Source organism: Saccharomyces eubayanus, chromosome IV, assembly GCF_001298625.1.
Source record: "Saccharomyces eubayanus strain FM1318 chromosome IV, whole genome shotgun sequence".
In the NCBI taxonomy this organism is placed as follows: domain Eukaryota; kingdom Fungi; phylum Ascomycota; class Saccharomycetes; order Saccharomycetales; family Saccharomycetaceae; genus Saccharomyces; species Saccharomyces eubayanus.
The window spans coordinates 675,900-687,706 of NC_030979.1; the positions used below are offsets into that span (position 1 = coordinate 675,900).

Below are 11,807 nucleotides of genomic sequence, written 5' to 3' on the forward strand. Positions count from 1 at the left end.
TAAGAATAATAAATGATTTATATACTAAATACCGCCAAATGTATTTCCTCCTCCTCTTCTCTTTTACTGTAAATCTATATGTGGGAAACACGCTTAGAACTAAATAGAAAAAATACCCGCCAACGGCAATTTTTAAGTAAAGAAAGATAGAGATGATCAATAAAGACCAAGCAAGGCAGAGCAAGACAAAACAGACAGAAACGGCAACACCATACCGCGTAAACGCGTACTCAACCGCATGGAATCACACGTCAAATACCTTGATGAGCTCATAATGGCCATAAAGGACCTGAATTCGGGGATGGGGCCGCAGGTGCAGATCAAAAAAGTGCCCGTAGACCCGCCTTCTTCCCAGGAGTACGCCAAGAGCTTGAAGATCCTGAACACCCTTGTAAGGAATCTGAAGGACCAGAGAAGGAACAATATTATGAAGAACGATACAATCTTTGCGAAATCCGTTTCCGCTCTCGCCCTGCTACTGGAGTACAATCCCTTCCTACTTGTCATCAAGGATTCTAACGGGAGTCTTGAGATACAAAAACTGATAGACGACTTCCTAGGCATATCCGTTCTGAACTATGACACACACCATAGGATATGGTTCATGAGAAGAAAGCTGGGCAACTGGTGTAAGGCTTGTGTTCAGTTTTACGGGAAACCCGTTAAATTACAACTTTCCACACATTTGGAAAACATCATAAACCGTTACGAGCAATCTTTGACAGAAATTCTGCAGGGGAACACAGAGCTCGCCAAGTTTTATGACACGTTGAAAAACTTATACATTCTCTTGTACTGGTTCACGTCTGACCATAGTACATTTGGGAACTCAATAACATTCTTGGATTCTTCTTTAGGGTTCACCAAATTTGACTTGAACTTTCAACGGTTGATAAGGATTGTTCTTTACGTATTCGATTCCTGCCAGCTATCAACTTTAGAATACGCTGAACTCCAACTCAAATACGTGTCCTTAATCGTGGAATATGTGTGTAACAGGACAATAGCCACCGGCTTGGATACACCATCGTTAATCAGCAGTGAGCAATTAAAATTTGCACTGACCACAATCTACCGCTTTTTGGATAACAAATGTGGCCTGCTGGATAATGATCCCACAATGGCAAAGGCGATTCTTCGACTTTACTCCCTTTGCATTTCAAATGGTTTTTCAAAATGTTTCATAGACCACTTCCCCATTGAACAATGGGCAGACTTTTCACAAACGCAAGTCTTCCCGTTTACCCAATTGACTAACAAGGCCCTTTCAATCGTTTATTTCGACCTCAAAAGAAGATCCCTTCCCGCGGAATCTCTGCAGTATGACGATAAGTATAAGACTTGGATTTACCAATTGAAGCAGGACTCGAATTTGAAAAATGTTACCTCCTCATTTGACGATCGATATAAGCAACTAGAAAAACTAAGACTACTAGTGATAAAAAAATTCAAGAATAAACGAAGAGAAACTTTGCTTGAGTATCGTGTTAATCAATTAAGTCCTGGATTTTTTCAAAGAACTAAAAATGACTTCAAGTTGGTCCTAAACGAAATGTCAGTATCCATTCAAACTTGCTTCAAGACAAATAATGTAACAAAACTAACGGCATGGACTGTAGTCCTCGGAAGATTAGCGTGCCTTGAATCACAAAAGTCAATGTCCAACCATTCAAATTATTCAAGGAATTTGGATAACTGGGACGTTTGTCATTTATGCGATGTTGAAAAAACCGGAAACCCATTTGAACGAATAAATCCAGATCGACCAGAAGCCGCAAACAAATCAGAAGTTTTTAAAATACTTTACTCAAACTTTCTAAATCATGCAAACGTGGACGAATTTAGTGAATCCTTGCTGAGCGGCATCTTATTTTCTTTACAAAGAACTTTCACCCATTTTCAACCACCAAAACTTGTGGATGGGGATGATCGAATGAACAAGACTTTCGAGCTAGTACAAAAATGTTTCATGAATACGAATAGATACTTACGTTTATTGAGTACCAGAATTGTGCCTTTACTCAACATATCAGACTCCCATAATTCTGAAGATGAACACACAGCTACGCTCATCAAGTTTCTGCAATCCCAAAAATTACCAATCGTGAGAGAAACTTTAGTGATGGCTTGGACACAATTGACATTGACAACTTCAAATGACGTGTTTGATACTCTACTTTTGAAACTGATTGATATTTTCAATTCTGATGATTATAGTCTTCGAATAATGATGACTTTCCAAATTAAAAATATGGCCAGAATTTTGAAAAAAACACCCTATCAACTATTATCGCCGATTTTACCTGTACTACTAAGACAGCTGGGGAAAAATCTTGTGGAAAGAAAGGTTGGATTTCAGAATCTAATCGAATTGTTAGGTTACTCTTCAAAAACAATTCTAGATATTTTCCAGAGATATATCATCCCCTATGCTATTATTCAGTACAAGAGTGACGTACTGAGTGAAATTGCCAGAATTATGTGTGATGGGGATGCAGGTTTAATTAACCAGTTGAAAGTTACTCTATTGAAAAAAAATAGTAGGCAAATTTTCGCAGTGGCTTTGGTGAAACATGGACTTTTTTCTCTAGATATTTTAGAAACTCTCTTTTTGAATAGAGCGCCCACCTTTGACAAAGGATATATCACGGCATACCTTCCCGATTATAAGACATTAGCCGAAATAACAAAACTCTACAAAAATAATGTTACTAAAGACGCCAGTGATAAAGAAAACGCAAATATGATTTTATGCTCTTTGCGGTTTTTAATTACCAATTTTGAAAAGGATAAACGGCATGGCTCAAAATACAAAAACGTGAATAACTGGACAGACGACCAGGAACAAACGTTTCAAAAGAAATTACAGGACAACATTTTAGGTATTTTCCAGGTATTTTCTAGCGATATACACGATGTTGAAGGTCGCACTACTTATTATGAAAAATTAAGAGTAATCAATGGTATATCATTCTTAATCATATACGCACCAAAAAAATCCATAATTTCCGCATTAGCTCAAATCAGTATCTGTTTACAAACAGGACTTAGACTTAAAGAAGTTCAATACGAGGCCTTTAGATGCTGGCATTTGTTGGTTCGCCATTTAAATGACGAGGAGCTATCTACCGTTATAGACAGCTTAATAGCATTTATACTTCAAAAATGGTCCGAATTTAACGGAAAGCTTCGAAACATAGTATACAGTATACTGGATACTTTAATCAAGGAAAAATCAAGTTTGATTTTGAAATTAAAACCCTACACTACTTTAGCCTTAGTAGGCAAGCCCGAATTAGGTATTTTAGCCCGTGACGGTCAATTCGCAAGAATGGTAAATAAAATTAGAAGCACTACAGATCTTATCTCTATATTTGCTAATAATCTAAAGAGTAGTAACAAGTATGTCATAAATCAGAATTTGGATGACATAGAGGTGTACTTGAAAAGGAAGCAAACAGAGAGATCCATTGATTTTTCATCCAAAAAAGGTGGACAAACGTCCGATATAACATTGGTACTGGGTGCTTTATTGGATACATCTCATAAGTTTAGAAACTTAGACAAAAAACTTTGTGAGAAGTGCGCGAAGTGCATCAGTATGATTGGTGTATTGGACGTCACAAAGCATGAATTCAAAAGAACTTCTTATTCAGAAAATGAAGTTTACGATCTTAATGATAATGTCCAAACCATCAAGTTTTTAATATGGGTAATCAACGATATTTTAGTTCCTGCATTTTGGCAAAGTGAGAATCCTAGCAAGCAGTTATTTGTTGCCCTTGTTATTCAAGAATCATTGAAGTACTGTGGTTTAAGTTCAGAATCCTGGGATATCAATCGCAAAGACTTATACCCAAATGAAGCTAAACTATGGGAAAAGTTCAATTCCATCTCAAAGACAACTATTTATCCGCTTTTATCTTCATTGTATCTCGCACAGTCTTGGAAAGAATATGTACCACTGAACTACCCCTCCAATAACTTTAAGGAAGGATATAAAATATGGGTGAAAAGGTTTACGCTAGATTTATTGAAGACAGGTACAACTGAAAACCACCCCCTGCATGTATTTTCTTCTTTGATTAGAGAGGATGATGGCTCACTTTCAAATTTTTTGCTTCCCTATATTTCTCTGGACATTATCATCAAAGCAGAAAACGATACACCATATGCAAACATTCTAAATGGAATAATTACAGAATTTGACAGCATATTCTCCTGTAATTTGGAAGGCATGAACAATCTGCAGGTTGATTCTTTAAAAATGTGCTATGAATCAATTTTCAGGGTTTTCGAATATTGCAAAAAATGGGTAACTCAGTTTAAACAAAATTATAGTAGATTACAAGGTACTTTTATCATAAAGGACACAAAAACCGTTAACATGCTTTCAAGAATAGAAAGATTCCTGGAAACCACTCCCTCGGTTTTACTAGCCCAGCGTTCTTTAGAGACGGATTCATTCGAAAGATCCGCTTTATACCTCGAACAATGTTACCGACAGAATCCTCATGATAAGAATCAAAACGGGCAATTACTGATAAGTTTGCAAGTTACGTACGAAGAAATCGGAGACATTGATTCTCTTGATGGTGTGTTAAGAACTTTTGCTACCGGAAACTTAGTTTCCAAAATTGAAGAGTTACAGTATTCGGAAAATTGGAAACTTGCGCAAGATTGCTTCAATGTGCTTGGAAAATTTTCAGATGAACCCAAAACTACTACTAGGATGTTAAAGTCCATGTATGATCATCAATTGTATTCTCAAATAATATCAAGTTTTTCTTTACATTCATCAGATGGTAAGATCCCATTAGCTTCAGATGTAAAAGAATGGTACAGTATAGGTCTTGAAGCCGCAAATTTAGAAGGTAATATTCAAACTTTAACGAATTGGGTAGAGCAAATAGAAAGCTTAAAAAAGGTTGATGATAGAGATGTGCTTTTACAATATAATATTGCCAAAGCTTTGATCACTATTTCAAATGGTGAGCCATTGAAGACTCAAAAATATATCCACAATTCCTTTAGACTTGTTGGAACTAATTTTATAACCGCATCCAAGGAAACGACTCTGTTGAAGAAACAAAATTTATTAATGAAATTACACAGCTTATATGATCTCAGTTTGTTATCTTCTGCTAAAGACAAGTTTGAATACAAGACTAACACCACTATACTTGATTATCGAATGGAACGTATCGGAGCTGATTTTGTGCCCAATCATTACATACTTTCAATGAGAAAATCATTTGACCAATTAAGAATGAATGAAGAGGCAAATACGGATTTGGGCAGAACATTTTTCACCTTGGCTCAATTAGCGAGAAATAACTCTAGGTTAGACATCGCATCTGAGTCATTGATGTATTGTTTGGAAAAGAAGTTACCTCAGTCGGAGTTGGAGTTTGCTGAAATATTATGGAAGCAAGGTGAGAATGATAGAGCTTTAAAAATAGTACAAGAAATACACGAAAAGTATCAAGAAGATTCATCGGTTAATTCCCGTAATCGCGCCACTGTACTTTTGAAGTTTACTGAATGGCTAGATCTTTCGAACAATTCTGCATCAGAGCAAATTATAAAACAATATCAGGATATATTCCAGATCGATTCAAAATGGGACAAACCCTATTACTCTATTGGCTTATACTATAGCAGGTTACTTGAGCGTAAAAAAGCAGAAGGCTACATCACTAACGGCCGCTTCGAATATAGGGCAATATCTTACTTTTTATTGGCATTCGAAAAAAACACAGTTAAAGTAAGAGAGAATTTGCCGAAGGTGGTCACGTTCTGGCTAGACACTGCTGCTGCATCAATTTCAGAAACTCCAGGAAACAGAAAGGAACTGTTAAGTAAAGCAACGGAGGATATATGTAGCCATGTTGAAGAAGCATTGCAGAATTGCCCCACATACATATGGTATTTTGTTTTGACTCAATTACTGTCTAGATTACTACATTCTCATCAATCATCTGCTCAAATAATAATGCATATCCTTTTAAGTTTAGCCGTTGAATATCCATCCCATATTTTGTGGTATATTTCTGCCCTTGTGAATTCCAATTCTTCAAAGCGAGTTCTTCGTGGTAAGCATATTTTGGAAAAGTATAGGCAACATTCGCAAAACCCTCAGGATTTGGTGTCTTCTGCATTAGATTTAACAAAAGCATTAACTCGCGTTTGCTTACAGGACGTCAAAACCGTTACAAGTAGAGCAGGAAAGTCTTTAGAAAAAGATTTCAAATTCGATATGAGTTTGGCTCCATCTACAATGGCTGTTCCAGTAAGACAGAACTTAGATATAATCTCACCTCTTGAATCCGATTCAATGAGAGGTTACCAACCGTTCAGATCAGTTGTCACTATAATTAGGTTCGGATCATCTTATAAAGTGTTTTCCTCGTTAAAGAAACCTAAACAATTGAATATCATAGGGTCCGATGGTAACATTTATGGAATCATGTGCAAAAAAGAAGATGTTAGACAAGATAACCAATATATGCAATTTGCAACAACAATGGATTTCCTTTTGAGCAAGGACATAGCTTCAAGGAAAAGAAATCTTGGTATAAACATATATTCTGTATTATCTCTTCGAGAAGATTGTGGGATATTAGAAATGGTGCCTAACGTTGTTACTTTGAGATCAATCCTTTCTACAAAATATGAAAGTTTGAAAATCAAGTACAGTTTGAAAAGTTTGCATGATAGATGGCAACACACTGCGGCCGATGAGAAATTGAACTTTTATACGGAGCAAGTAGGAAAGTTTCCACCAATACTTTACCAATGGTTCCTTGAAAACTTCCCTGACCCAATCAATTGGTTTAACGCTAGAAATACCTACGCCAGGTCATACGCCGTTATGGCAATGGTAGGACACATATTAGGGTTAGGTGACAGGCATTGCGAAAACATATTGTTAGACATACAAACCGGTAAAGTTCTTCATGTTGATTTTGACTGTCTATTCGAAAAGGGGAAGAGATTACCTGTTCCGGAAATTGTCCCATTTAGATTGACACCGAATCTACTGGATGCATTAGGGATTATTGGAACAGAAGGAACATTCAAGAAATCTAGCGAAGTCACTTTGGCCTTAATGAGAAAAAACGAAGTTGCACTAATGAATGTGATAGAAACAATTATGTACGACAGAAACATGGACCACTCGATACAAAATGCACTAAAAGTTTTAAGAAACAAGATTCGTGGCATAGATCCACAGGACGGGTTGGTTTTGAGTGTTGCTGGCCAAACCGAAACATTGATTCAAGAGGCAACTTCGGAAGAGAATCTAAGCAAGATGTATATTGGTTGGCTTCCGTTTTGGTAGATGCACCACACCACTTCAAAACGCAAACTAAAATTTTTCTTCTATTTCCGGTGTTATTGCTATTCTTCTATTCGGCGGAGTTAAGAGTACTGTTATCCCCGCTTCAGGGGACACTATTCTTCCAAAATAAAATATTCACGCCAAGTAAGTTAATATGTATCTATATACAACCATATACCAAGGACTAATTCTGCATGCCAGAAAGAAGAGTCAACGTCAAGCTTTCTGTTGCAATTAATATAAAGTCGACATAAGAAACTCATAATGGTCGTTTTAGACAGAAAGCTATTAGAAAGGTTAACTTCTCGTAAGGTTCCATTGCAAGAGCTAGAAGATATGGAAAAACGATGCTTTTTAGCCACATTCTCACATCAAGATGCCTTTGATTTAGGAAGTTATGTAAGAAACGCAGTTAAAGAGAACTTTCCAGAAAAGCCAGTTGCTATTGATATCTCTCTGCCAAATGGACATTGCTTATTTCGTACAGTAACATACGGTGGGAGTGCATTGGATAATGATTTTTGGATTCAAAGAAAGAAAAAGACAGCAATTAGATTCGGACATTCCAGTTTCTACATGGGTTGCAAGAAAGGGGATAAAACACCTGAAGAAAAATTCTTTGTAGATTCAAAGGAATACGCCTTTCACGGGGGTGCTGTCTTGATACAGTCAGAAAAAAGTGACTACCCCTACGCCTGCTTAACTATTAGCGGATTGAAGCAAGAAGAAGATCACCTAATGGCGGTTACCTCTCTAGTTGCTTTCGCCAATGAAAGTTTAGAAGAAGATCTAAATCTGGACTAAGAAATAATAGCAAAGTAATATAGATAGAGTACATAAATTGTTTCTCTTTATAATTTGATACTTATAGAAAATTTTAATCAACATTGTTATTATTTAGTCATAAGCTTCTCATATAAATTATTATTTATTCTTCGGATAACACAGAGGCGCCAAACTTACATTTTGTTTTTATTATCTTCCATAGACACCTGATTAAGATTGAAAATTCAAACGGTCGTTATTTTGGTTACCCAAGAAATGTGGTAGCAAGCCGTTTATTCTCCACTTCCACTTCAATTTCCTCCTCGCTTCTAAAAACCAATTCATTGATTTTGAGCCCATTATATCTTTATTCAGACGATTTTTATTCGGCTTATCATTCTCGAGCAACTGCAATTGTAACCGTTCTATAAGCTCTCTAGAGAAGCTATCTTTTTTCTTTGATATTTCCTTTTTATAGTTCATTTTATTATCTTCCCTTTGATTACTTATTCCTATTGGAGCATCTATTGATAAATGGAAAGATTCTGCTGAATTATCGAGATCACTAAACGTACCGTTACTTAAATTTGATTCATCAGTAGAAGATTCAAACTCGCAGTTTTCAAAAATTTTGGCAGCTTCTTCGTATTTAACTGTGCATTGTTCACATACAATTTCTTTGTAGTGCCCTGAGTTTAAAAGCTTTGAACTTATTTCATACAAAGCTTTTTCACAAATCACACATTTTCTGAGCTGGGAATGGACATCTAATTCTGATAAATAGAGATCATCATAACTTTTATTTGTAGAGGGAATATTAATCAAATTGACTACCATATTCTCTATTGAATCTGGTATGGACGTATTACTAACTTCACTTTCCTCTTTAATAAAATCCATAGGGTTATCAATCTCATTAGTGCTTTCTCCTGTGTTTTTTAAGATATGGGGTATTAGTGTTAACGAGTTCGGTTCGAGGCTATTTCTGTTTGCCTCACGATTAATTTTAGAACATGAAGTTCTTACTCTCAACGGAATATGGTTATCGCTTCTTTTATCCAGTTTGGATTTCAAGTCTGAAATAGATACCATTTTCTTTGTTGACTTATTTTGGGTATAGGCTATATAATCTTCAACTAAGACTAATGGTTGAGTATCTTGGGACATACTTTCTGCTAACTCAAAGTTTCTTGTATCCAATATTGGCCCATAACTGACATACCTATTACGTTTGTTATTGTGTACTCGTAGTTCTTTTATTGGATTTAATCTAGGTCGTTTGTTACTGCTATTATATTCATCATCGTCATTCTCGTCTTTGATTTCCTCACTATTGCATGGAGGTGCGATGGGCAAAGACGTGAAATTCTTATCGTCAATTAAATCTAATTTAGATACGGATTGGTACAATTTTGATGGAACTTTAGGCTTTGCACCTATTAGCTGGGAACGTCGCTTTCTTACATTCAGCAACTGTTGATTTTGGCCTTGATATGGGGAAGTTTTTTGTAGCGGTTTTGTCTGTTTAGAAGGCGTACTATTACTGTCAAAAATAAATTCCCTTTTCTCGAATTGCCATTGAAACATGGAGTTATTTTCGGTGTCTTGGATTACAGGAGGAGTCACTGGTCTATTTAGTATAGACCCTGTAGATAAGTCACTAGTAGTAAGACTCAGTTTATTGTTGGTGTTACTGTTCGTATTAGAACTGGTATTTGAAGAGAGCAAAGACAATGAGTTTGTGTCTATGGATTCTAACGCCCTGAGATGCGTCTGATCTTTCTCCATCTTTCGATTTTAATCTTTTAATAGTAAATCAATACAGCTGTTGAAACTGTCTCAATTTATGGGTAATAAGTAGCTTCCAATTCGTTTATTACTGCCCTCTTTTTCAAAAGTTACTTGAAGTATGTTGAAGATGTTTCGTGTTTACAATGTGATCAATTTAGGAAATTTCCTACAAATGACCGGGGCGGCGCTAGCATTGCGTGAAAGGCGAGATGATGCACTGTTATCGCCATTTTATCAGGGGAGAAAAATTATATAAGGAGACCTATCATAATTTCAAAGAGAAGCCTAAAAACAATTAAATAAAAGAAGATAGTGACGCACAATGAAGTTTTCAAACCTTGCGTCAGTATTACTAATTGCTGTCAGCTACAAATATGTCTCCCTTTGTGAAGCTTTTTCACTTTTTGAGGATGGCGCTACCTTTCCTAATTTTGGTAAGCAACCAAAGCTCGCACAGAATATTCAACAATCACTTAAGGCGAACCGCTTAAACTCAGATGATTCTCTAACTACCACCTTTGTCTCGCCTATGGATACGGATTATAGTTTGAGGCTGAGAAGCGTAGATCCCTCTAAATTAGGGATTGATACTGTCAAACAATGGTCTGGGTATATGGATTATAAAGACTCCAAACATTTCTTTTATTGGTTTTTCGAAAGTAGAAATGATCCCGCTAATGACCCAATTATACTTTGGTTGAATGGTGGGCCCGGTTGCTCCTCCTTCACTGGTTTGTTGTTCGAACTAGGGCCCTCATCGATCGGCGTTGATATGAAACCAATCCACAATCCTTATTCGTGGAATAATAATGCTTCGATGATATTTTTGGAACAGCCTTTAGGCGTTGGATTTTCATATGGTGACGAGAAAGTTTCCTCCACAAAATTAGCAGGCAAAGATGCTTACATTTTCTTAGAGCTATTTTTTGAAGCTTTTCCTCATTTACGTTCCAATGATTTTCATATCGCAGGGGAATCTTACGCAGGCCATTATATTCCTCAAATTGCCCACGAGATAGTCGTTAAAAATCCTGAAAGAACCTTTAATTTGACCTCCATCATGATCGGCAACGGTATCACCGATCCTTTAATCCAAGCTGATTATTATGAACCAATGGCATGTGGTGAGGGGGGCTATCACCCTGTTCTTTCATCTGAGGAATGTAAGAAAATGAGAAACGCTGCCGGCCGTTGCCGTAGATTGAATAAATTATGCTATGCTTCTAAATCGAGTATCCCATGCATACTTGCCACAACTTATTGTGACTCTGCCCTTTTGGAACCTTATGCGAAGACTGGCCTCAATGTCTATGATATCAGAGGGCCGTGCCAAGACAATAGTACTGATGGTATGTGCTATACCGGTCTTCGGTATGTCGATCAGTACATGAATTTCCCCGAAGTTCAAGAAACATTAGGATCCGACGTACACAGCTATTCTGGTTGTGATAATGACGTTTTCACAGGATTTTTGTTTACTGGTGATGGTAGCAAACCATTTCAGCAATACGTTGCAGAACTTTTAAATCACAATATTCCGGTATTGATCTATGCAGGTGATAAAGACTATATATGCAATTGGTTGGGAAATCACGCGTGGACTAATGAACTGGAGTGGATCAATAAATCTAGGTATCAGAGAAGAAGGTTGAGATCATGGGTTAGTGACGAAACTGGTGAAGAGTTTGGACAAGTCAAGAACTATGGCCCCTTTACCTTTTTAAGGGTATTTGATGCAGGCCACATGGTGCCCTATGATCAACCGGAGGCAAGTTTACAAATGGTTAACAGCTGGATTTCCGGTAACCATGAATTTTCCAAGTCCTTTTCAAAACTCTAAAGTCTCACCTTTGAAAAGGTTGCTTGCGCTTTTAGTACATCTATACTTCCATTCAGCTTTGTATTG

At 36.7% G+C, this 11,807-nt stretch overlaps 4 protein-coding genes across 4 annotated transcripts; 3 read left to right on the top strand and 1 right to left on the bottom strand.

The window, feature by feature from the left end:
• Positions 1-238: 238 nt before the first annotated feature.
• Positions 239-7,345, top strand: MEC1 (protein kinase MEC1; the record flags this gene model as incomplete). The annotated part of the gene is made up of 1 exon (XM_018364369.1): positions 239-7,345. One exon carries the CDS (start codon positions 239-241, stop codon positions 7,343-7,345), a length of 7,107 nt encoding a protein of 2,368 aa, XP_018223170.1.
• A 264-nt stretch (positions 7,346-7,609) lies between these two features.
• On the top strand, positions 7,610-8,149 carry DI49_1166 (uncharacterized protein; the record flags this gene model as incomplete). Its single annotated transcript, XM_018364370.1, has 1 exon — positions 7,610-8,149. One exon carries the CDS (start codon positions 7,610-7,612, stop codon positions 8,147-8,149), a length of 540 nt encoding a protein of 179 aa, XP_018223171.1.
• Positions 8,150-8,341: 192 nt separating this feature from the next.
• On the bottom strand, positions 8,342-9,898 carry DI49_1167 (uncharacterized protein; the record flags this gene model as incomplete). The annotated part of the gene is made up of 1 exon (XM_018364371.1): positions 8,342-9,898. The coding sequence occupies one exon, from the start codon at positions 9,896-9,898 to the stop codon at positions 8,342-8,344; it is 1,557 nt and encodes a 518-aa protein (XP_018223172.1).
• Positions 9,899-10,223: 325 nt separating this feature from the next.
• ATG42 (carboxypeptidase C) lies at positions 10,224-11,741 on the top strand (the record flags this gene model as incomplete). The annotated part of the gene is made up of 1 exon (XM_018364372.1): positions 10,224-11,741. One exon carries the CDS (start codon positions 10,224-10,226, stop codon positions 11,739-11,741), a length of 1,518 nt encoding a protein of 505 aa, XP_018223173.1.
• Positions 11,742-11,807: the final 66 nt, after the last annotated feature.